This window comes from Euphorbia lathyris, chromosome 3 (genome assembly GCF_963576675.1).
Source record: "Euphorbia lathyris chromosome 3, ddEupLath1.1, whole genome shotgun sequence".
Classification (NCBI taxonomy): domain Eukaryota; kingdom Viridiplantae; phylum Streptophyta; class Magnoliopsida; order Malpighiales; family Euphorbiaceae; genus Euphorbia; species Euphorbia lathyris.
Window position 1 is genome coordinate 105,086,758 of NC_088912.1, and position 27,638 is coordinate 105,114,395.

General features: G+C 34.5%; 2 protein-coding genes across 9 annotated transcripts in view; both read left to right on the forward strand.

The window, feature by feature from the left end:
• Positions 1 to 216: 216 nt before the first annotated feature.
• Positions 217 to 4,370, forward strand: LOC136224331 (GTP cyclohydrolase 1-like). The gene is made up of 2 exons (XM_066012643.1): positions 217 to 718; positions 2,042 to 4,370. The coding sequence occupies exons 1-2, from the start codon at positions 505 to 507 to the stop codon at positions 3,223 to 3,225; spliced, it is 1,398 nt and encodes a 465-aa protein (XP_065868715.1). The 5' UTR covers positions 217 to 504; the 3' UTR covers positions 3,226 to 4,370.
• A 169-nt stretch (positions 4,371 to 4,539) lies between these two features.
• Positions 4,540 to 27,638, forward strand: part of LOC136221861 (GTP cyclohydrolase 1-like) — an 88,525-nt gene continuing 65,426 nt past the window's right edge. Inside the window, exons 1-4 of one of the 8 annotated variants that reach the window (XM_066009320.1) lie at positions 4,540 to 5,649; positions 9,558 to 10,135; positions 11,385 to 11,558; positions 11,647 to 11,737. In XM_066009320.1, the coding sequence (XP_065865392.1) occupies positions 5,448 to 5,649; positions 9,558 to 9,814 (459 nt within the window). In that variant the 5' untranslated portion in view covers positions 4,540 to 5,447 and the 3' untranslated portion in view covers positions 9,815 to 10,135; positions 11,385 to 11,558; positions 11,647 to 11,737. The other 7 variants (XM_066009323.1, XM_066009322.1, XM_066009316.1 and 4 more) reach the window with 7 other exon arrangements.

Here is a 27,638-nt window from a genome sequence, read left to right on the forward strand (position 1 = left end):
AGGAGGGTGATTTCAAATTTTTTTGGAAAATAATGGAAGGGGCATAATGGGTATGTAGGGGGGCAGGGGCTGTAAAAAGGGGCGGTATACGGTAACACCCTATTTTTTTTGGTTCACTAAAGATCAGCGGCCGGATTTTTCTTTAATTGAGACATCTGCAAAAACGACGTCATTTCGCGAATGTCCGAACTACTGTACCGACGAGGCACTGAAGGATCCACAAATTCCTAAGTTGACCGCCTCCCTACGTTCTTCTTTCACCAAACCTCACCCACTCTCTTCTTCCCTATCTTCTTCTTCTTCTTCTTCTTCTTCTTCTCTGCTTTTGTTCTATTTTCCCCCCATTTCCGTCTCTTCCTTCTTTTGATAGATTTCGTTTGTTCGCCTGCGATTTCTCATTGTCTTTCTAATTTGTTGAGTCATTGCAAGATTTGAATCTGCCTCTTCGTGGAGCTTTCTGATTCTAGAATCTCCACTTGGAGGGATTCGATTTGTGGTCTGTCAATGGGCGCCTTGGATGAGGGGCATTTCCATGTGGAATTTGAAAATGGTGTGAAAGTAGATTGCCTTGATCTGGGAATTGAAGAACAACTTGAGACTTTACCTATTGAAACTGCTGTGAAAGTTCTATTGCAAGGACTCGGTGAAAATATCAATAGAGAAGGTCTCAAAAAAACCCCTCTTCGTGTTGCTAAGGCCCTTCTCTATGCTACCAAAGGTGCTTTTTCTATTGCTCTTCATTATCCCTTGCTTAGGATGATTTATTTTGCTTATTTATTTATTTGTTTGGATTTTGCTCTTTAATGATAGTTTAATTCCATGACATGATAGGTTAATTTGGATGTTTCAGAGCATGTTTAGTAATCTAATTGTAGAGGTTGTTAGGCAGGATTTAACTTGTGCCTCTTCTGGCATTTTCAGTTCAATTCTAGGACCTGCTCATGCCCTGCCGAGCTCGATTTGAGCACAATATTCTGTTAGAGCTCGGTGCATTAAGAAAATTTTCTGATTTTGAGTTGCTTTATTTGTTCTACGAGCTTTGCTCTCGCGAGCAGCTCTTTAATTGTGTTCATGAACTTTGCTAGCAAACAATTCATTAATTGTGTTGATAAGCTGCTTAGTTTTGAAACATACAAACCTAAAGTTTCATACAAAATAAACTATGTAGTTTTACATTTCTCCTTTATAGAAATACTATTATTAAAAAAATAATCGAACCGAGCTTCCTCACGAGCCTATTCATGAACAATTCAATCGAACTTGTTCATGAGCATGTTCACAAACCTATAACTTAGCCTTCTCGTGAGTTTTCGAACTGACTTTTGCCATGCTCAAGCTCGGTTTGTTTGCGAATCAAACCTCAAAATCGTGCTCATTCTCAGCTCGCTTATAAATCGAATGGAACACGGTCAAACTTTTATCGAGCCGAATGAGCAGCTCGGCTCATTTACAGTCCTATTCCATTCTGTGGCATTTGCTGGAGTACTTGCACACGTGAGATTCTCACCTTTTTACATGGTACCACTAGCATTTAATGCCATTTAGTAATTACAGACTATGTTGTATGGTAACGGAAACGGACACTGGGAACCGTTATTTTTAAAAAGTTAGAGCTAGGAAATGGTAATGGAAACAGAAAAGAAGCGGAAACGTACACGAAACACGAAAAAACTACCAAAGAAGAGTTTCCGTGCAACATATTGTAGACAAACAGTCTCATTGGCGAGCAAATTCTGTATTGAATCAAAGTATCTCATATTTTGGCCTTATGTTTGTGAACTCAGAGTGTAGATTTACCAGTTTAGCTTAGAGAGCTACCTTCAAAATATTCTTTGTTTTTCTACAATTCATATTTTTTTAGTGCTTTATTAAAAAATTATGACCCGACTCTCATTGTTCTAGAAAAATTGAATTCCTTTCCTGTTGCACATATCAAATGCGATATAATATTACACTGTTCAATGTTTCTCAACTATGTTTGACTTGATTAGTAAAGATTTCTGCTGATTATTCATCAGTACATCTCTATTGTTAATTTCAGGTTATAAAGAAAACGCTAAGGAAATCATTCACAGTGCTTTGTTCCCTGAAGCTGGTTTAGACAATGCAGTAGGTCATGCAGGAGGACTTGGTGGGCTCGTGATGGTTCGAGATCTCGATCTATTCTCATATTGTGAGTCTTGCTTGCTTCCGATTCAGGTTAAGTGTCATGTAGGTTATGTCCCAACTGGTCAGAGGGTTGTAGGATTAAGCAAGCTCTCTAGAGTTGCTGATGTTTACGCAAAGCGACTCCAACATCCACAGCGTCTGGCAAACGAAATCTGTTCGGCTTTGCAACACGGGATCAAGTCGGCTGGTGTTGCAGTTGTGCTTCATTGTTTGCACATCAATTTTCCAAATTCGGAGTCTTTCTTACTTGATTCAAATCACCAAGGATGGGTAAAAACTATGGTGCATTCGGGTTCCGGTGTTTTTGATGACGAAAATGCAGATATATGGTCTGATTTTCTAAGTCTTCTGAGGCTCAGAGGTATTGATGTATCTCAGATAAAACACTCTTCCAAGCAATGTTGGTGTCCGTCCCAATCTCCTTCATGTTCTAAATTTTCATCACCGAAGCAAGGAATGGTCAGTGCAGTTGCATCGATTCTTACGTCTATCGGTGAAGATCCATTAAGGAAAGAGCTTGTCGGAACTCCTAGTCGGTTCTTGAAGTGGTTAATGAACTTCCAGACCACAAATTTGGGAATGAAGCTAAACGGCTTTGCTTGTGTCGGGACAGATTCTCTTAAAATCAACGGAGATGTCCGCCAGAATAAAGAACGTATGTGTTCTGAGCTGAACCTATCACTTTGGTCGCAATGCGAGCACCATTTACTGCCATTCTATGGCGTTGTGCATATTGGTTACTTCCTTGCTGAAGGATTTAACCCTATAGAAAAATCTATTTTACTGTCAATAGTAAATTTTTATGGTTTCAAGCTCCAGGTGCAGGAAAGACTTACACGGCAAATTGCAGAGACCGTTACATCTTTGTTAGGTGAAGATGTGATGGTTGTTGTTGAAGCGAATCATACTTGTATGATTTCAAGAGGTATTGAAAAGTTTGGAAGTAGCACAGCTACAATTGCTGTACTTGGTCGATTTGCTACGGATTCCGTCGCAAGGGCCCAGTTCTTGCAAAGTATTCCAAGTAGCAGTTCTGGGGGATCTTTATTATCTTAATCATTTTTCAGGAATAGTTCCAGTCAGTTCTTGGTATTTATTGAAGAGAGAATTATTAAGACTCTATGTTGCACTGAAACGGAATCTGAAACGGACACCGGGAAACATATTCTGGAAGATCCGGATGTTGCAGTTCTGGGGGATCTTTACTATATTAATCATTTTTCAGGAATAGTTCCAGATTATCTCATGAATGACTGAAACATATTCTGGTGAATTTGCTCAAGGTTTATGTGCTTGATTGCAACGAAGTTTTGACTGAGAAAAGAAACACAAGAGACGGTATACAATCTGTCTGCAATAGTAATGTTTTTGTTCTTCTTTTATGCATATTTTATGTAGTATATGCCTTAAGATTGAAATTAACAAGGCATATAAAAATTTTCATCATTATTTTGTCACCACAATTGTTTCCCCCCTACATTTCCCAGTGTTAGCAGGTTTGGAGTATTTATACAAGTTCCAATAGCGATTTTGTTAAATATATGTGCTTGTGGTGGTTTCTCGTAATTTATGGGTTTGAAATTGATATTTTTTGGTGTTTTTACATAAAAAATTAAAGCCTCGTACACAGTTTCCATAGAATTTTCAGCGTTTTCCGGTGATCAGTGGATGTTCAAGTGCCCCTAGCCTCCCGAATCCGTCCGTGTGCTTCGCTATTATGATAAACTTTTGTGAGGTTAGGAAATGGATTTTCTTGGCTATAGCTGTTTAGTTGACTTTGTATCTGGTAATCTAGTTTGTCTGTGTATTAATGGGGATCTTGCAAAACATAGCAAATGTAGAGTGATATTGAATGCGAACATAGCTAGCTGTCATAGAAGAATTCCAGGCAGCAATTATAATATATGTTGGTTATTTCGGGTAGGTCATCCTTGATGGAACCCGACTCGATCTAATCTGATCCATATTTATTTAATTATAAATAGGAAAGTGATGGAAAGAAAACTCACTTTTTTCATTCTCATAAAAACAAAAGATACGTGATAATCCTCCAACTTCAACTCTTATTTTTTGTTCTTCTCCATGAATCAAATCGAGGATTTGCTTGGAAGTCTACAAGAGGTATTTATGCCATGAAACTAATTTATATAGTTCTTCAATTTCGTTTGATGTAATTATATTGTTTGATTCATGTTTATGATCTTGGGTACGATTGAATCTGTTTTAATCATTGTTAAATCATCAGTATATTTGTCCACTTCCTATCCTCATTCTTATATATATATATATATATATATATATATATATATATATATATATATATATATATATTCTCCTTCAATTTAATATATTCATGTAGTCTCTTAATCTACATGGTATGGGATGTATTTTTGTCTATTTGTATAGAGAAACTTAGGAAGCGATAGATCTTGCTTTGTTAGCAGGGTCATCTTTTGTTATTTAGAGCTTCTGAATTCTGATGTTGTTGGTTTTCTTCTCATATTTACTATATTTCAAGTTATGATGCACGATACTCATCATGACATGCGTTTCACCGTTTTCGGCAGATGTGGGAAACTCCCGAAAACTGATACGAAACGTTTCTGTTACGTACTGAAATCTGACGTAAGAATTTAGAATAGTAGGAAGAGAAAGAAAGAAGAGAGAAGGGAGAAGAATTTAGGAAGAAAAGAAATACTTCATTAATTAATTGATGTCCAATATCTACAGCAATTCCTCCTAAATAGGAGAAGAAGGCAGTTACAAGTACAGCTGTAACATCCCACTAACTTGTTATAACATCCCACTAACTTGCTAATACTAAATACAACCCACGAAATAACAGAATAGAATATAGGAAACACAATAATGAAATAATAAAAATAGAATTGCAATAGGAAAATTCCACAATCAGTCCTTAGACTTTTCCCCTTCGCTGATATGTGACAGTTTCCGGAACGTTTCCGTAATTACCCAAAATATGAAACGCTTCTCTCAGTTTTTAAACGATTTCCTATGCCTATTTCGACTAAGATTGTGGAATTTCAAACTTTCTATTTTGCAATTCCTATTCAGTCTAAGATTATGAAAATTGAAACTTCCTATTTAACTGATAATTATTTCGTTGTATGTATCCTTCAATTTAAAGAACTTACTTATATTTCTTTCTCCTATGATTCTGATAGATTTCGTTTCTTTGCCTCCAATTTCTCATTGTTTATTGCCTTTCTAATTTGTTGAGTCATTGTAAGATTTGAATCTGTCAATGGGCGCCTTGGATGAGGGGGCATTTCCATGTGGAATTTGAAAATGGTGTGAAAGTAGATTGCCTTGATCTGGGAATTGAAGAACAACTTGAGACTTTACCTATTGAAAATGCTGTGAAAGTTCTATTGCAAGGTCTCGGTGAAAATATCAATAGAGAAGGTCTGAGAAAAACCCCTCTTCGTGTTGCCAAGGCCCTTCTCTATGCTACCAAAGGTACTTTTTCCGTTGGTCTTCATTTTTTCTTGCTTAGGAATATGTATTTTGTTTATTTATTTGTTTGGATTTTCTTCTTTAATTATAGTTTAATTCCATGACATGATAGGTTAATTTGGATGTTTCAGAGCATGTTTAGTAATCTAATTCAGCCTAGCCTGTTGGTACAAAAATGCTTGTCTAGTAATCTAATTGTAGAGGTTGTTAGGCAGGATTATCAGTTCAATTCTTAATCGAGCCGAGTCTAGCTTTGGCCTTCTCATGTACGGTTGGACAGTGTCATGAAACCGATTGAACTAAAAGCTCGAGCTGATAGTTAAGGCCCAATCATAGATCTTATATTAATCTCCGACACACCCCCACACGCAAATGCCCCTTGGGCTTGCAGCGTGCACAACACAGGCCCATCCCGCCATGTGTTTTTAATTCCACACAATAATGAGGTTGTCGGGACTCGAACCCTCGACCATTTGGTCCTAGAGGCTCTGATACCATGTCATGGAACCGATTGAACTAAAAGCTCGAACTAATAGTTAAAGGTCCACTTCATATTAATAGCTGACATGTCATGGAACCGATTGAACTAAAAGGCCCATATTACCATGTCCTGCAAATAACTCAACAAATGGGGCTGTCAGGAATCGAACCCAGGACCCCTTGGTCACACTGGCTCTGATACCATGTCATGAAACCGATTGAACTAAAAGCTCGAGCTGATAGTTAAGGCCCAATCATAGATCTTATATTAATCTCCGACAGACAGAAAATAGATGAGCTCAGTTCGAGTTTAACATTTGTTCGAGCTTGATTCATTAAGAAAATTATCTGAGTGTGAGCTGGCAGCCAGTAATGAAATAATTAGGACAAAAGTAGGGGTTGAGAATAAATTGAGGGAAAACCGACTAAAGTGGTTTGGCCATGTAAGATGAAGAGCGTTTGATGCGCCGGTTAGGAGGACTGAAGAGTGGCAAAGGGATGTAGTGGTGAGGGGTAGGGGAAGACCTAAGCAAACTTGGAAGAGGGTGATCGAGGGTGATAGGAGTTTATTGGGGATTGAGGAAAATATGGTAGTGGATAGGACGGAGTGGAGGGAGAGAATTTATGTCGCTGACCCGACTTGATTTCACGGCTTTGTATGATGGTTCATGTTAGCCGATCCTGAATCATTTCGGGACTAAGGCCTTGTTGTTGTTTTGAGCTGGCAGCGAGTAGCTTGTTTATTTGTTCACGAGCTTCTTATTAATTCTATTTATGAACTTTGCTCGCAAACAATCATTAATTATGTACATAAGCTACGAAACTGATTCATATAAAATCATATAGTTTTACATTTTTTCTTTAATGGAAATACTATTTGTAAAAAAATAATCGAGTCGAGTTTACTCGTAAATCCTGTTAATGAATATTATATTTTAATGAATATTTTCTTCTTTGATGATGGTTTAATGCCATGACATGATAGGTTGATTTGGATGTCTCAGACATGTCTAGTAATCTAATTCAGCCTAGCCTGTTGGTGCAAAAATGCTTGTCTAGTAATCTAATTGTAGAGGTTGTTAGGCAGGATTAACTTGTGTCTCTTTTGGCATTATCAGTTCAGTTCTTAATCGAGCCGAGTCTAGCTTTGGCCTCTATTAATAGAAATGACCTCAGTTCGAGTTTAACATCTTGTTCGAGCTTGATTCATTAAGAAAGTTGTGTGATTTTGAGCTGGTCGCGAGTAGCTAGTTTTACATTTCCTCTTTTATAGAAATACTATTATTAAAAAAATAATCAAACCGAGATTACTCATAAACCTGTTAATGAATATTATAATCTAATTCAGCCTAGCCTGTTGGTGCAAAAGTGATTGGTTAAAGAAAAGAAGTTGGTCGATTACATGGCTGTCTTCTACTTTTGGAACATACTTTTTTTTACTTGCTCTCTCTAATTGTAGAGGTTGTTAGGCAGGATTTACTTGTGGCATTATCAGTTCAATTCTAGGGTGGGACGAGCCAAGCTTTGTCATGCTCATGCTCTGACGAGCTCGATTATAGCTCAACATTCTGTTTGAGCTCGATTCATTAAGAAAATTTTCTGATTGTGAGCTGCTCGTGAGTAGCTTGTTTATTTGTTTACAAGCTTTGCTCGTGAGCTGCCCGTTAATTTTGTTTATGATCTTTGCCCGCAAACAATTCATTATATGTTGATAAGTTGTGCAGTTTTGAAACCTATAAAACTAAAATTTCACACAAAAGTAAACTATGTAGTTTTACATTTTCCCTTAATAGAAATACTATTATTAAAAAAAAATTCGAACCGAGCTTGCTCACAAGCCAATTCAATCGAACTTGTTCATGAGCATGTTCACAAACCTATAACTTAGCCTTCTCGTGAGCTTTCGAACCGACTTTAGCCGTGCTCAAGCTCGGTTTGTTTGCGAATCAAACCTCAAAATCATGCTCATTCTCCTGCTCCTTTATAAATTGAACTGAACACGGCCGAGCTTTTATTGAGCCGAACACTCAGCTCATTTACTGCCTATTCTATTATGTGGCATTTTGCTGGAGTACTTGCACCCGTGGCATTCTCACCTTTTACATTGCACCACTAGCATTTAATGCCATTTAGTAATTACAGACTATGTTGTATGGAAATAGAAACGGACACTGGGAATGTTATTTTTAAAAAGTTATAGCTAGGAAATGGTAATGGAAACGGAAAAGAATCGGAAACGGACAGGAAACACGGAAACACTACTGATGAAGAGTTTCCGTGCAACATATTGCAGACAAACAGTCTCATTGGCGAGCAAATTCTCTATTGAATCAAAGTATCTCATATTTTGGCCTTATGTTTGTGAACTCATAAGTGTAGATTTAGTTTAGCTTAGAGAGCTACCTTCAAGCGTAGTTGTTAAAGGCGCGCCTCAGTCAAAGCTCAGGGTCTTGAGCCTTGGACCTAGAAAATGAGGCTCTATACAAAAGGCTCTCGCCTTGTGCGCCTCGTTCGCGCCCGAGAGCCTGGAGCCTGGTGCGCTTGGCTGTTTTTACTTAGGTTTTTATTTTTATTTTTACAGTTTTGTCTAAAATAATTGTTTGATTAATCTCAAATCACTAATCTAACTTAAATAAGATTAATCTTAACCCTTCATTTAAATAAGAATATCAAGAGTCTCAATCATAATTAAATATATAAAAAAATAGAGAAAGATTAGGAGAAGAAGTCACGTAAAGAAAGAAGTATTCAGGCAAAAACAAACTTCCACAGACACAGAGTGAAGAAGAAACAGAGTGATGATCGTGATGATGAAGATTATTAGTTTTGTTGTGTGTGTTCTTTTTGATTGACAATGAATGGTTATTAGTTTAGTAACATTAGTTATAGTTAGGTATTTTAGGTTAAGACGTTAAGTATATGTTAGTGTCTCTATGAAGTATAAACTTAATTTGGTGTTCGTGTTTTTGACATTTATGTTTATGATTTTTTTTTTTTGAAATGACATTTATGATTTAGTATTATGTTTTTACGTGGTTTTGTTTTATTTGTGTGATCATGAGTGTTTTTTTTTTTTGTTTATGCTTAACTAGTAAAAGAGTATATATTTTATTTTATTTTATTTTATGCGCCTAGTGTTTCTAAGGCGCGTGCCTCGCCTTATGCCTTGAGCCTAGGCTCCAGAATCCCTTGGAGCCTTAGCGCGCCTTGCGCCTTTAACAACTATGCCTTCAAGATATTCTGTGTTTTTCTACAATTCATATTGCTTTAGTGCTTTATTAAAAAAATTATGACCCGACTCTCATTGTTCTTGAAAAATTGATTTCCTTTCCTGTTGCACATATCAATGTTTCTCAACTATGTTTGACTTGATTAGTAGATATTTCTGCTGATTACTTGCCTGTTGCACATATCAATATTGTTAATTTCAGGTTATAAAGAAAACGCTAAGGAAATCATTCACAGTGCTTTGTTCCCTGAAGCTGGGTTGGACAATGCAGTAGGTCATGCGGGAGGACTCGGTGGGCTCGTGATCATTCGAGATCTTGATCTATTCTCATATTGCGAGTCTTGCTTGCTACCGATTCAGGTTAAGTGTCATGTAGGCTATGTCCCAACTGGTCAGAGAGTTGTAGGATTAAGCAAGCTCTCTAGAGTTGCTGATGTTTATGCAAAGCAAGCTCTCTAGAGTTGCTGATGTTTTATGGTCTTAAATTGAAGCGGATGCTGTAAAACTGTAATTTTGAAAATTTTCTGGTTTGCAAAGTGTATAATTTCCTATAATTTATTACTTGAGGTTTAGATTTTTTATGACAAATACAGTAATCAGTCTACCAATGTTTTCTATACTTTTTATATCAAAAATGGAGGAATGGTCTGATGTGTATGATCAGGAATGGCCCAGCGTTGATCGCCTTCAAAGAAGGCGGCCAGCATAGGCTCTTCGTGGAATGAAGAAACACAGCATGGGTAGAAGAAGCTTTCCGGATAGAGTCTGTTGATATTTCAGGTCAGTTTCCATATGTCATTCCTTACTCATATAAATTGATAAGGTTTTCACTTTCCGTCGAATCCGATGGTGGCTAGTGAACTTGTAGGGTAGTAATCAATGTTATCAAAACCGGACCGGACATCAAACCGGATTTGTAACTGGGTCACGGGTCACTTGGTCGGATCGGATGGCTCGGATTGGTCGGACCGGATGACCTAATAAATAAATAATTATATATTAATTATATATATATATTAAAATTATGTTTATAAATCTAAATTCACTTACAATTAAACCAACAATTTAGATTTACATTTTGGCAGGAAATGAACAAGCATAAGTCAATATATCAAAGCATAAATCAACAAGCATAAAAGTATCAGTATCATTTAATAATAAAAAAATCAGTATCTGTATCAGTTCCAACTTCCAAGAGGAATTTCAGCATAGGAGTTCAATTTTTAAAAGGGTTCGATTAAATTAAAAGAAGGTTTGGTATTTCTCCCCTGTGAAGTCGATGCAGTCAGAGGCGGAGGAGGCGCTGGGTGGCGGAGGAGGCGGAGGCGCTGGCGCTGGGTGGGTATGAGAAGGAGGCCGGATGCGATTTTGGGGAGAAAGAAGAAAGAGACAAAAAAACTTTTAATTTAGGGTTGGTTTTAGTACAAATCTTTGTTTTTTAATTGGTTGGTGCTACTGACAACTTTTCATTTAGGTGGAAAAAATCGAAAGTTTAAAGACCCGGGGTCACACCGGTTCCCGAGCTGACCGCCGGGTTCCGGGTTTGTATGAGTGTGTTGCTGCCTGTTATTTGAAATTCTGACCAGTGTTCTAAAAATCGGTCCAGGCCGCCGCCTAGGTGGGGATTTTTAGAACATCAAGTCGGTTTACCGACTTAGGCAGTCATAGACGGCCCCCAAACGGTCTATTTTAAAAAAATTGGCCATTTAATTTTATGCCAATTTTTTCAATTCTAAATAAATTATTAAATAATCAAAAACTAAATGAAAGTACCTAAAACTATCAAATGATATTTTTGAGGACATTTGTTATTTTTTTGGCACATTTTTTTAAGAATAATAATGTAACAAATATTAATATATATATATATGTTTTTCTATCTTAAAATATTTTATATTGTTATTTGTTACATAGTATAATTCATATTTTAATTGTATTCATATAATAATTTATTTATTAAAATTATAAAAATATAAATCCGATTAGTCCCCGACTAGTCATTGATTAATCAATTAATGCATTAGGTCAGATACTTTCTATACTTCCTATAAGAAAAATGGAGGAATGGTCTGATGTGTATGATCAGGAATGGCTGTTTAGCAGCATTGACTCGCAGTCAAAGAAGGCGATCAGCACAGGCTCTTTGTGGAACACAGCAAGTATGGGCAGAAGAAGCTTTTCGGATAGTCTGTTGATATTTCAGGTCAGTTTCCATACGTCATTCCTTACTCTATAAATTGATAAGGTTTTCACTTTCCGTCGAATCCGATGCGTGGCTAGTGAACTTGTAGGGAAGTAATGTAGGCATCTCGTTGTTGAGAATGAGACATATGAGTGTGTTGCTGCCTGTTATTTGAAATTCTGCCAGATGCATTTGTTGAGGTATGAAAAGGAGTATTTATGATATCTCTTGTTGACTGATTGCTGGATATGTTGCACGGACACTCCTCTTAGTAGCATTTCTATGTTTTTTATGTCCGTGTCCATTTTCGTTGGAAAGCTATTTTATGAAGACTGTGTTTTAGAAATGAAGTTTCCCATGTCCATTTCTGGTTCTGTGTTCCTTTCCCAATTCGTGTCCGTGGAACATAGATTGCAGGATATGGTTGCAGATGAGATGCTTGCACAATATATATAGTTGATAGTCATTTCAAGTCAGATACCAAGAGTTAGGGGTATGCATTGGTTCGGTTTAAACCGCATACCGAACCGATTGAATTCGGTTTGGTTTTTTTAACAATTCGGTTCGGCATCAGTTTTAATTTTAAGTGTATTTCAGTATTCGGTTGGGTTTGGTTTGACAAAAAATGTAAAAAAACCGAACCACACCGAATTACACATATTTTACATTTATTTTTTGTATATATGGTGGGACCCCTCCCCGGACCCTCGCTCAGCGGGGACGCGTAATGCGACCGGGCCGCCCTTTTTTATAGACATATATTTGATTTTACAAGGTTTTTTTTTTTATTAAATGTTGAGATAATAACCCAATATAGATATATTTTGGAAGTATTTCAATTTTTGTTGTTGTTGAGGTAAATTTAATGAGAAAATATAGTGATTTTTATTTGTTAATTTTTTATTTTGTAATTTAATTCGGTTTGTTCGGTTTAAACCGAACCGGGCCACATATTTCAGTTTGGTTTTAATTCGGTTTTACTTATTATTCGGCTCGGTATCGGTGTGAATTATTTTGATCATTTCGGTTCGATTTGGTTTTGTACCGATGCACACCCTACCAAGACCAATATGGCTGATGGTAAATTCATGACTGAAATTAGTGGAATGTGTTTCGTTTTCTAATATGGCAAATCAGCAATGCTCATGAAACATTAGGAAATTGCTTATTTAATAGGCAAAAACATCCAGAGACTCTGATATTTTGGTTTTTGGTTTATAAACCATACGCAGTCCCTGAACTTGTTACTTTTGGTCATTTTGTCCTCTGAACTTATGGGATGACCTATTTACCCTTTCAACTATTTAAAAGTGGTATTAATAACCCCTCTTTTCATTATAACGGAAACAATCATCGTCATAATAAAAAGGGTTGTGCACTACTAAAACAAGCCGCAAATGAGATTAGTATAGATAGTACACAAGTTTTCTTATAAAAATTGCATATAGCTTTAACTCCTAAATCGTCGACATATATACAGATTTCAATACTTCTATGAACACTTGTACTACTAATGTTGGAACTTCATCTTGTTTTCGTTATAATGAAAATAGGGGGTTACTAATACCACTTTTTAAATAGTTGAGGGGGCAAATAGGTCGTCTCGTAAGTTTATGGGACAAAATGACCAAAATTGACAAGTTCAGTGGGCTGCGTATGGGCCTAATTTTTTATATGATCCTCTATTTTTTATATACACATTTAGGGATGTAAATGGATTGGGGATTCCCTATTCCCGTCAGTAACCCTCCATGACGGGGACGGAGAATCCCCATAGGATGAGAATGGGGATAATTAGCTTAATGTGTCGGGGATGGGAAAGGTATCTCTTTTAATCCCTAATGGAGATTCTAGATTGTTTCTCGTGATAAATTTTTTTTTTATGATTTAACTACAATTTTAATTAGGTGATTAGTTGTTTTCAATTTTTAGACTTCTGTGTAGTTTATGTCGATGATATATTAATCTATAGCAATAATATAGCAGACCATTTACAGCACCTAGATGCATTTATAAAAACAGTACGACAACATGGAATCCTTTTATCTGAAAAGAAATCAGAAATCTTTAAAAATAAAATAGAATATTTAGGATATATAATAGATAGTGAAGGATTACAACTACAAGATCATATCGTAACTAGAATCGAAAATTTTAAAGAAAAATTAGATACTAAGAAAGAAGTCCAACAATTTCTAGGAATAATAAATTATGCATCAGATTATATAAAAGACTTACCAAAATTACGACAACCCTTGCAAGAGCTAATTAAGAAACATAAAGTATTTGCATGGACGACAACTCACACTGATACTATAAGAAAAATAAAAGAAGCAGTAAAAGTTCTCCCAAAATTAAGACTACCTAAAGATAATGATCAATTAGAATTATATACAGATGCTAGTGATATCGGGTGGGGAGCAGTACTCATCGCATATAGAAAAGAAGATATAGACAAAGAAACTCCTTTAATATGTGGCTATAGATCAGGAACTTGGAAACCCTCAGAGAAAAATTATCATATCAATGAAAAAGAATTACTAGCTGTTAAAAATGGAATTAAAGGATTTAGGTATCATTTGTTACCCATAGAATTTATCATAAGAACAGATAATACACAAGTAGGAGCATTTATCAGAAATAAAATAGATCCCCTACCAGAATTGAACAAAAGAAGGCATTGGCAAAGTTTTTTCAATTGCTATAATTTTGTTGTTAAACCTATCTCTGGAAAACGAAATATCTTAGCTGATTTTTTGAGCAGGAATGGAGATAATGATCCAGCGAATATCAGAAATCAGAAATCAGAACCGCCAGATGCTGGCAATGATCAGAAATCATGAGAACTTTCTGGACAACCTTGAGGAAGAACTCAAGAAACTCCAGTCTCAGAACAATCAGAATATACGAACCATGACTCCTAGATCATCTTATGAGTTGTTAGGAGATCTTCATAAGAAGCCAATTGAGCTGCCAACTTCATCTAGTGGACTCTCAGGAGCCACCACCTTGAACCATTCTAAGCTGATTAATCAGAACTCATCAGAAATCACAACCTCCCAGGTTATACAATTCCCTCCAGAAATGACAGAAGCATATAAGAATATCATGAAATTTTTTACATATAAGAAGAGTCAAACCGTATATAGAACCATTAAGATGACCAAATACCCTAGGTATATATGCTCAGAAGACTGCAGTCCAGATGTTGTTCAGAAACTATTTCGATATGGATTTCTGGACAAAGTCATGACTGATGAGAGCCTTAATAGTGTTTCAAAACTCCCATCTATCATACCCAGATCCATTGACGAACTTGGATTAAGATTTGGAAGAGGAATATTTTGTGTTCAAATTTTTGATGCTGCTATGGACTTAGAAGGGAAACCGATAATAATTGCTCAGATTTTTAAGACTGGTAGAAACACTAAGATTGATGTAGATAATTCCGACCATCAATGGGACATTCCATGCAAATTAGAAAATTTTAAATCTTGGTTAGGAGAAAAACGAGCACATGGAATCCATACGATCAAATGTAGACTCGAAGACTATATTAGAAATAAAAAGGTGGCTATAATAGCCAGATCGAATCATGGAGAAGTTGAAGAAATGATAACTATCAACTATTTAATGGAAATGGGTGATGAAACGAGTCAACAAATTTTGATAGAAATGCATACGAAATTGATGGATAAGAAATATAAACATAGTTCAGATACATTAGCCCATTATGAATCTATATATGGCCCAAGAAAATCATGTTTAATTAGAATTGAGCCCATAAGACCTGAGCCCATGAATATTGACTCCATAAGGCCCAAAGAAGAAGCCCATCCAAGAAAAGAGGAGGATCCATTTATTTAGAAAATGAGATAAAAATGGATAAGAAAAATAAGAAATATAAGAACGAGGTGTCAATACCTAAAGAAAAGGTGGCAATAAGATCAACACGTGGCAAGACATGAAGATATGAAGAGACATGTGTCCAAAGAAGAAGCATGAGGTGGAAACATTAGAGATTAGTGGCAAGATGTAAAGCTTGAGGTGGAAGAGCAAAATAAGAAGCATTCGACACGTGTAACCTAAAAGTTTGTACTTTTAACTTTTGTGATGATGTAATCTCCTTTTTGGTAATTTCACCTTTGATCTTCTACCTATATAAGGAGAAGACATATGATGTATGAGATATAACTTGCTTTGAGCAATAAAAGCTTTCTTTCTCTATATATCCATGGCTTTCTAAACTTCCCCTTTTAGCATCCATAGTTGTTAACTACTTAAGTTTAACTTCCGTATAGCATATTAGTTTAAAAAGATCCAGAGTTATAAAGCAACAATAGTTAGCCTTCAGACAAATCCAAGAGGTGTGTAGAGATGCTGGAACACAGCCATAACCCATGATGATGATGAGAGGGTGTCAGGCAGAGTTCAGAAGTCTCCACTGAGGATTGCTTTGAAAGGTATACTAGAGTTCCTCTATAACTCTTGTTCTAATTAAATTAATTTGTTATCATTAGTTACACTTAAAGGTTTAATATATTATGGATGTTAAATTTCATTTAACAATGTTTACTTCAGCAGTCGTTTGTCTTCCTACCCTTTTTAGGGTCATAAGAGCGATCCTGCACACATTATACACATCAGAAAAAACGGTCCACATAAAATGGTATCAGAGCCTTCAAAGGATCTCACAAATAGTTAGAACTTTTTGAAATCACTATGTCATCTTCATATACCAGTATGTTTGCATCACAGCTTAATATTCATAGGAAAGCAGTTGATAAAATTACAAGCGGCATAATTGAATTAGATTTAAGCAATAGTTTAGAAATTTCTATTCTATTAGAGGAAACTTAATTTATCAGAAACTTAAATTCACAATTCAACCAGATTTTAGTATCTCATTAGAAGATAAACATAAAGATCTAGCTTTAACACTCTATTATAAATTAGAAGGAATAAGAATGCCCCCAGGAAGTAAAGTAATTAGTATAGAAACAAAAATGATATATGCCCTTACAGATAATCATCATATCAGAAAACAAAATGATAGGGATATATTAGTACCAAAATTATATCAGGAAATATTAGAACCACTAGAACATAAGGAAAATTCCATCATAACAATACCAGACGAAATATGTATAGATTTTAATTCTAGAAAACTACAACCAATCCAGAAATTATTACCTAGGATAGAAGGAGGAAGGTTAAGTTTTAAGAAAGACATAATAAGACAACCGAGAACATTAGATTTATTACATACATATTATGAAGATAAGTTACGAATAAAAGTAATATTATTTAATGAGCTACGAGCAACTGACTGTATAGCTGAAATTAATACAGGAACCAAAAGTTTAGTACATATTAGCCAAATAAATGAGAATAAATGTGAACTAATCGAACCACAAACTTATAACTGTCCAAATAGTACAAGAGAAATAATCATAACTAAAAGCATAAGAATTAGATTTAAAATTCAAGATCTAGAATATGAGATAATTGTAGGAGTAACAGAATATGATAGTACATATGCACTATTATTAGGATACGACTTTTTAAATAAAATAAAATATAAGATAAATAATGAAGGAATTACGATAGAGGACCAAAACAAAATACGGTATATAAATAAAATATGAACATACGACAACAACTTGATAAAAAAGAGAAAAAATTACAAATAATAAAAGCTATTATGGCAGAGACAATCATAGAATCTCAACTAAAATATTTAGAAATTGAATCTAAACAACAGAGACTAGAATGTGAAATCAAACAATTAAACTCTTTATTAGAACCACCTAAGAAAGAATGGATCAAACTTGAAGACGGATGGATAAAAAGAATCTACAAAGATGAGTGATCCTAACCAAAAATTGGACCAAATATGGATAGAGATTGTAGCAAAAGAACAATTAAAGAATACTCTTAGTTTAATACAAGAAAACCATATTCAAATCCAAGAAATGATAACACATGAATTAACAAAACTGTGGAATACATCGGAAATACCAACGTTTAAGATAATTTTGGAAAAATTAAACATGTTAGTAGCTAATATAGACAAAAGAAAAAGACCCATAGAAGAAAGCTGTAGCATTACCTCAGGAGAAAATCTAAACATTACTATAACACAAACTAAAACTCCAGAAATAGTACCCATAGATGCTTGGAGACGAAGCAAGGACCCAATAATGATGGATATAAGTGAAATAAAACCTAAAATCCCTACAACCGTAAATAAAACCTTAGATCTGTTAACCGATTTACACAAAAAAGGACAATTCTAATCTAATGGCCGAACAAGAACATAGTGTAATAACATTTCTTAAAAATCACGCCCAAGAAATTATTGAAAAGGAAAAATACAAATATGAACCGCTAAAAAACAGCAAACTCAAAGACAATGATGCTAAACCATCCAATGTAGACGTAAGCACCGAAGCCGAATACCTTCAACTAAAAATCGAAAAACAACATAAAGAAATCAAAGACCTACAAAAAGAAAACATAAAATTAGTCATAAATTCGAGTACAGAATGGGTCGAAAAATATAAAAAATATAAACACAAATTTAAAAATACTAAAAAAGAATTAAAAGAAACAAAGCTAGAATTAAAACAAACAAAAACAGAGCTAATCCACATTACAGATGAATTAAAAGAATTAAAGGAAGAAGTAAAAGTCTTAAGAACAATGGTTAAAGAAGTAAAAGGGAAAACTATTCACATCAGTAACAGTAGTAGTGATAGTTCAGATAGTTCAGATACTCAAAGTGAAAATAAACTAAAAATCATTGGGTATATAGAAGAAGAAAATAAAGATGAAAAAAAATTAATAGAAGAAAATCATCAAATAATGAAAGCATTAGAACAAATGAAGAACATTAATGCAATAATAGAAGAAGAACCAGAAAGTGATATAGAAAACAACGAATACAACAACAAATACACTAGGTATGAAGAATCAGATATAGGATCAGAAAATATAGTAAACGAAGATGCCGATAATTATCCAGAAGAAGAAATGATAGACCCCAATTTAGACGTAGTAACTAAAAGAGTACCTACGATTCCACAACATATACCTATAGGCCAACAAGGAGACTTTAAAGAATTTATAGGATCTATGTCTCAAGGATTAAATCCAAATGGATATTTTTTAGACTTAGATAATGTCTATGATGAACAAGAAATAAGTAGACGAATAAATGATTGGAATTTAGGAATGTACATAGCCTTAATGAATTCATCTCACACTGAAAATTTAGACTATATGTATGACCTAATATCTAAAACAATGATAGGAAAAGTAGGATTTTGGATGGAATCAATAACTCATCAGTTAAGACCACAAATAGAAGCTTGTGCTCATGATTGGAAATCAATGTTATTATTATTCGATATGGTATTAAAAAGAGAATTTTTAGGAGAAAGATGGTTAGTGGCTAGAGAAACGGTATTTGCTGAAAGAAAAGCTGAAATAATAATGAATTTGAATAACATGAAATGTTGTAAAATTAGTAAATTACCAGAATATACTATCAGGTTTACTAAGTTCTTTTATGAAGCTAGGTTTTTACCACAAGAAGGATTGATATACCAACAACTATATTATGACCACTTACCAAACCCATACAACGTAGAAGTTTCAAAAGAATATACTCAATTAGAACCAAAAGAAAATACATTAGGAGAAAGAATTAGAGTACTACGAGCTTATCTTATGCGAAAATGTGAAGAATATAGAGTTCAACAAAAGGTTAAAAAGGATAAGAAACTCGGGTTACGAGAAATATGTGGATTCACGGAAAAACGGTTAGTTTTTGGTTGTGATGATAAAATTAGGAGAAAATATAGACGATATACTCCTAATCGCACTTATAGACATAATCCGACATATAAGAAGTCTTATACTAACAAGTATGATAATGGACGATTTCGACGAAAACGATTTAGACGATATAAAAATAATCCCGAAAATCGGAACAGATTTAGATATAAACGAAAATTTAGGAAAAGACGAGAAAGACCACTAAGGGATAAAAATACTAAACTTACAGAATGTAAATGTTGGAATTGTAATGAGAAAGGACATTATGCTAATAAATGCCCTAAATTAAAACAAAAAGGTGTCAAATATATAGGAACAACAGAATTTATAATGAGTCTAGAACAAATAAGAGCCAGCGATGATAAATGGCATAAAGAAGATGAATTTTATATTACTGAAACAGAAGGTGAGAACTCAGAAGAATTAGAACCAATAGAATATGAAGATAGTGAAACTAATAACTAATGGTAGCCATATATGTAGAAGCACCGGTAGAATATAAACCTAATAAGATTATAAAACGCCGCATATTTATAGATAGTGGAGCTGATATATGTTTAGCGAAGCAAGATGTACTAGTTTCCCATAAATGGAAAAGATCTAAAGGACATAAGGTCAGAGTTACAGGATTTAATGAACAAATGAAAGAATTAGATATTATAGCCGAAAATATGAGATTAATACTTAACAAGACAATCTTTCGATTACCCATAATTTATCAAGAAAATAATATGAAACAACATATATTATTAGGAAATAATTTTCTTGATTTCTTTAAAGTCCAGCTAATCAAACCTGAAACCATAAGTCTTTTAACTCCTTGTAATAAATGGATTATCCTTAACCGCGTCCTACCTTTATATCCACTCACAATACATAATATCAAAACAAATAGAGATACTAATTTAGAACTTTTAAAACAAAAATATTTAGACCATTTAAAGATCAACTTTGGAGAAAACCCTATAACGTTGTGGGAAAAAGAAAAGATATATGCTAAGATAGAACTCATAAACCCTAATGATGTTGTTCGCACTAGACCAATAAGATATAGTCCTGATGATCAAAAGGAATTTGAAATACAAATAAAAGAATTATTGGACTTAAAATTAATTCAAGAAAGTAAAAGCCCTCATAGTAGCCCGGCATTCTTAGTAAGAAAACATAGCGAACAAAAGAGAGGCAAAGCAAGAATGGTAATAGATTATCGAGAACTAAATAAGAAAACGATTTTTGATGGATATTTTTTACCTTATAAGAGAAATTTAATTAATAGATTATCAGGAAAAAAGTGGTTTAGTAAATTTGATTGTATAAGTGGCTTTTGGCAAATTAAGCTTACTAAAGAATCAAGACCTTTAACAGCATTTAGTGCACCACAAGGACATTATGAATGGATTGTGTTACCTTTTGGTTTGAAAAATGCACCCCAGATATTTCAACGACGAATGGATACGATATTTAGAAAATTAAATGACTTCTGTGTAGTTTATGTCGATGATATATTAATCTATAGCAATAATATAGCAGACCATTTACAGCACCTAGATGTATTTATAAAAACAGTACGACAACATGGAATCCTTTTATCTGAAAAGAAATCAGAAATCTTTAAAAATAAAATAGAATATTTAGGATATATAATAGATAGTGAAGGATTACAACTACAAGATCATATCGTAACTAGAATCGAAAATTTTAAAGAAAAATTAGATACTAAGAAAGAAATCCAACAATTTCTAGGAATAATAAATTATGCATCAGATTATATAAAAGACTTACCAAAATTACGACAACCCTTGCAAGAGCTAATTAAGAAACATAAAGTATTTGCATGGACGACAACTCACACTGATACTATAAGAAAAATAAAAGAAGCAGTAAAAGTTCTCCCAAAATTAAGACTACCTAAAGATAATGATCAATTAGAATTATATACAGATGCTAGTGATATCGGGTGGGGAGCAGTACTCATCGCATATAGAAAAGAAGATATAGACAAAGAAACTCCTTTAATATGTGGCTATAGATCAGGAACTTGGAAACCCTCAGAGAAAAATTATCATATCAATGAAAAAGAATTACTAGCTGTTAAAAATGGAATTAAAGGATTTAGGTATCATTTGTTACCCATAGAATTTATCATAAGAACAGATAATACACAAGTAGGAGCATTTATCAGAAATAAAATAGATCCCCTACCAGAATTGAACAAAAGAAGGCATTGGCAAAGTTTTTTCAATTGCTATAATTTTGTTGTTAAACCTATCTCTGGAAAACGAAATATCTTAGCTGATTTTTTGAGCAGGAATGGAGATAATGATCCAGCGAATATCAGAAATCAGAAATCAGAACCGCCAGATGCTGGCAATGATCAGAAATCATGAGAACTTTCTGGACAACCTTGAGGAAGAACTCAAGAAACTCCAGTCTCAGAACAATCAGAATATACGAACCATGACTCCTAGATCATCTTATGAGTTGTTAGGAGATCTTCATAAGAAGCCAATTGAGCTGCCAACTTCATCTAGTGGACTCTCAGGAGCCACCACCTTGAACCATTCTAAGCTGATTAATCAGAACTCATCAGAAATCACAACCTCCCAGGTTATACAATTCCCTCCAGAAATGACAGAAGCATATAAGAATATCATGAAATTTTTTACATATAAGAAGAGTCAAACCGTATATAGAACCATTAAGATGACCAAATACCCTAGGTATATATGCTCAGAAGACTGCAGTCCAGATGTTGTTCAGAAACTATTTCGATATGGATTTCTGGACAAAGTCATGACTGATGAGAGCCTTAATAGTGTTTCAAAACTCCCATCTATCATACCCAGATCCATTGACGAACTTGGATTAAGATTTGGAAGAGGAATATTTTGTGTTCAAATTTTTGATGCTGCTATGGACTTAGAAGGGAAACCGATAATAATTGCTCAGATTTTTAAGACTGGTAGAAACACTAAGATTGATGTAGATAATTCCGACCATCAATGGGACATTCCATGCAAATTAGAAAATTTTAAATCTTGGTTAGGAGAAAAACGAGCACATGGAATCCATACGATCAAATGTAGACTCGAAGACTATATTAGAAATAAAAAGGTGGCTATAATAGCCAGATCGAATCATGGAGAAGTTGAAGAAATGATAACTATCAACTATTTAATGGAAATGGGTGATGAAACGAGTCAACAAATTTTGATAGAAATGCATACGAAATTGATGGATAAGAAATATAAACATAGTTCAGATACATTAGCCCATTATGAATCTATATATGGCCCAAGAAAATCATGTTTAATTAGAATTGAGCCCATAAGACCTGAGCCCATGAATATTGACTCCATAAGGCCCAAAGAAGAAGCCCATCCAAGAAAAGAGGAGGATCCATTTATTTAGAAAATGAGATAAAAATGGATAAGAAAAATAAGAAATATAAGAACGAGGTGTCAATACCTAAAGAAAAGGTGGCAATAAGATCAACACGTGGCAAGACATGAAGATATGAAGAGACATGTGTCCAAAGAAGAAGCATGAGGTGGAAACATTAGAGATTAGTGGCAAGATGTAAAGCTTGAGGTGGAAGAGCAAAATAAGAAGCATTCGACACGTGTAACCTAAAAGTTTGTACTTTTAACTTTTGTGATGATGTAATCTCCTTTTTGGTAATTTCACCTTTGATCTTCTACCTATATAAGGAGAAGACATATGATGTATGAGATATAACTTGCTTTGAGCAATAAAAGCTTTCTTTCTCTATATATCCATGGCTTTCTAAACTTCCCCTTTTAGCATCCATAGTTGTTAACTACTTAAGTTTAACTTCCGTATAGCATATTAGTTTAAAAAGATCCAGAGTTATAAAGCAACAATAGTTAGCCTTCAGACAAATCCAAGAGGTGTGTAGAGATGCTGGAACACAGCCATAACCCATGATGATGATGAGAGGGTGTCAGGCAGAGTTCAGAAGTCTCCACTGAGGATTGCTTTGAAAGGTATACTAGAGTTCCTCTATAACTCTTGTTCTAATTAAATTAATTTGTTATCATTAGTTACACTTAAAGGTTTAATATATTATGGATGTTAAATTTCATTTAACAATGTTTACTTCAGCAGTCGTTTGTCTTCCTACCCTTTTTAGGGTCATAAGAGCGATCCTGCACACATTATACACATCAGAAAAAACGGTCCACATAAAATGGTATCAGAGCCTTCAAAGGATCTCACAAATAGTTAGAACTTTTTGAAATCACTATGTCATCTTCATATACCAGTATGTTTGCATCACAGCTTAATATTCATAGGAAAGCAGTTGATAAAATTACAAGCGGCATAATTGAATTAGATTTAAGCAATAGTTTAGAAATTTCTATTCTATTAGGCAAATTAATTATATTATTAGAATATTACCAACATCTCCTTAATATAGGAACTAGTGATCTAAATAGGCATATAATGTGAATAAGAAAAGTAGAAATGATTAAATGCCTAATTAATTTCACAATCGTGATTTTTCAGAATTATACACACTAGATAATGGATATACCAGTTGAAAGTCTTAGGATTATTGCTGAAAAACCATTAATTTATAATCAGGATATCAATCAACATATTATAAGTTGTAGAAGAGCATTACAAATTATGGAATTAAAAGATAGACAATTAGAAGTAGCACAAGGTGCTTTAGATGCTAAGCGTATTGAAAAGATAAAATTACAAAAAAGAGTTTTTGACTTAGAAGATGAAGTAAAACGATTAGAAGAAAAACATAGAGAGCAAGAAGAGACAATAGAAATTCAAAAACAAATAATTACTGAAAGTTACAGACATATTCAAGTTTTAATCAATGGAAGAGAATAAAGAAATAACAGAACAAACCCATACAGAAAATACTAATATCTACTATCAAATGGATACTTATGAAGGTGGTATAACTCAAACTTTAAGTTTTAAACCAGATATTTATCAGAAAATACAAGATGAAACTGAAGAGCTATCTGTAAATAAGATATTTAAAACAAAATGGTTTGAGAGAAATAAAAATATACGATATATTGTTCAGAAGCATGAGAATATTATAGATACAACTACTATAAATGGTAGAGCAAGGATAAATTTAATAACAAATGACGTAATAAAAAGAGAATTATCCAAATTATCACATAAAGAAGCAAAGAAATATAGGAATATTTACTTTGGAGGAATAGAATTCACTATAAAAGCATATTTTCAGAAAAATATCGATACTCCTATTCAAATATATGTATTAGATGATAGAATATTAGATAATATCCAAGATGCCTTAATAGCAGTAGTAAGAGGAAACTTAATTTATCAAGTAAAACGACAGCTCAGCATGAAGTAGGATCGAGAAGCCATCTAATAAAAGCTTCAAGACGAAGCTGCTGAGTTGAACGAAAAGGCAGTCAGGTCAGCGGCTGAACAAAATCAACTTGGAGACAAAGTATTTCTACTTTGGGTAAAACTCAGAAGACACAGTAAGCTGTCTGGAAGACTCTACTATAAATGTGCAAACATTCTGTTCATCTGACAAAAAGCTGCTGAGCACTGCCGTAGATAGAAGATGCAAGAATCTCATTGGCCAACGACACTGAGCACGTCTTGAGTGAAAGCGACAGGAAGCCGTTAGCCTCCAATGGTTATTTCGAAATTCAAAATCACCGGTGCTTGAAGTGTCACTATAAATAGGCCTTTCAAATGCTTCATTCGAGGCAGATCTTCAATTAGTCAAAACGCTGACCAAATTCATACTTGAAGTTCTGTGAGAATAGCAAAGCAAATCTTACACCAATTCCAATCATTGTGTAAAAGTCTAGAGTGATTTTATTCATCTAAAGTGTCTTAGCAATTGTTGTTTAGGACAAACACTTATCATTTCTAGAAGTATAGAAAGGAGAAGTTGAGTACTCGGTTATAGTACTCAGCGGTAGTGATAGGAGTGAGTAGAGGAATAGAGGAAGGTACTCTTGTATACTCAGCTTCTTTTGTAAAAGGTTTCGTGCTCTACCTTTAAAGAGCTTAGTAGAGGATTCAAAAAGCTCGGAACGAGTTCCGGGGACTGGACGTAGGCGGAGAGGCCGAACCAGGATATGTCTTCTGAGTAACATATTTCTAACCTTAAACTCCTTTATATTTTGCTTGCTATAAAACTGACTAAGTAACGAACTCACGCTGAGTTGAGTGCACTAAAAAGCTGAGTTCAGGAATAGACTTACGTGCTATCTCCTGACTCAAGGAAAGAAACAGACTTAGTCACCAGTTGACTAAGCTTGTGTCTTAAAACTACTTAGCGCCGCTGTGTAAACCTTTTCTAGAAGAAAAGACGTCAGCCTTAACGGACAAAATTTTAAATAGTTCTTATCTCCCGTTGGAGCTAACCTTGTCATGTTATACGGGACCAACACGTCTCATTACCCTAACGGGTATACATTTTGCATCCCATATCCGTCCTATTTAATTCGTGTGTACCCTTATCCATTAGGAATCAATACATAAAACCAAAAATATTACAAATTTAACAAAATATAAATTTAATAAATCATCTATCTAAAAATTGAACCTTAATCAATAAAAATAAAGTAGGTGAATTATATCACCCAATAGTTGAACAACAAAATGTTGGGATTTGAAGCCCACATCTTATATCTAAACAACAACAATATTTTTAGGGATAAGGTACTGAAATAGGTCTATGATTTTTGGGGAAGTATCAATTTAGGCCTCCACGTAAAAAATAGCACCAATATAGGCTTAACGTGTAAAAAAGGGTACCAATTTAGGTCTCGATAACGGAACGAGACACGTCATTGATATTACTCTGTTAAGTTCTGTTAATTGTACATGGAGGGAGAAATCAGAACTTAACGGAGTAATAGGAATGACATGTCCAATCAGTTATCGAGGCCTAAATTGATACCTTTTGTTAAACATTAAGCCTGTATTGGTGCTATTTTGTACGTGGAGCCTAAATTGATACTTCCCAAAAAACCATAGGTCTATTTTGGTACCTTATCCCTATTTTTTAATATATAAAATATTTTGATGGGTAATGGGTACCCGGTACCTTGTCTCATACTCATCCCATACCCATTACGGGTAGGGCTGTAAATGGGGTGGGACGAGGATCGCATTAACCATCCCCGACCACTAGTCTATCGGGGATTGCACGTCCCCATCCCCGAATAACATATAGGGAAAATTTGACTACCATCCCTGTCCCATAAGGAATCCCCATCCCCTTTTAAGTTTTTAATTTCTTCACTTTTTCAAGGCTTCTAAGGTTTTGGTTATACATGATCCTCATCCCCCGATGAGAATCCCCATCGCCAGTGCATGCATTACTTATTAGCTTTCAAATTTTTGATTTTATAATTTCTACGCATAATTGCATATGTTCCGTTTTAATTTTAAACCAACCTAATTAGAGCTCTTACCTAATCTATCTTAATTTATTTTTAGAATATATTCTGTTTTAAACCAACCAGATTATAACTCAATCTTTTTAGTTTATCTAAATCATATATATATATTTTTTAGTTTATTTTTTACATATATTTATGTATTTGGTTGGGGATCCCATTGGGAATATGCGGAGATAGGGATGGGAACGGGGATGAGACACTTATAACCATACCCGCCCCTTTCCCGGTTGTCGTGGACAAAATAAAATGATCCTCGTCCCATGGGGATCCCAAATGGGGATTCCTTGTCCCCAACGGGCCGGGTCTCCAATGGGGATGGAGAATCTCCAACTAATTAATAACCTTAATTACGGATAATGGTTTTGATCTCATACCTTTCATATCATTTTATACAGGATGCATATAGTTCCATTAGAATGGGATAGTGTCGGACACCCATTGTGGTCCCTAGCTGTAGTTTGCTAACTTAAACTGTATTTATTTTGCAAAGCAACTGATCTTTGATAGAATGAAATGAATGAAAGTTAATCACTACCAACAATAAGCTAAAACCCTCCCTTTCTCAATTGAATTTTACTATTTCCATTTAAACCACTATGAGTTCTGCAAAATCCAGAAATTTTCACCGCCGAGAGACGACAGCGAAGACGGGAATAACGATAATGATGTCGCCACGCCATCTGCCACTGCCCGCAAAGCTTCTTCGAAACCTAAGAAACTCCTCATCTTTACCGATGATGAAGACGAAGATACTCCTCATCTTTGCCGATGATGAAGACGAAGATACTCCTTCCCATTCTTCCTC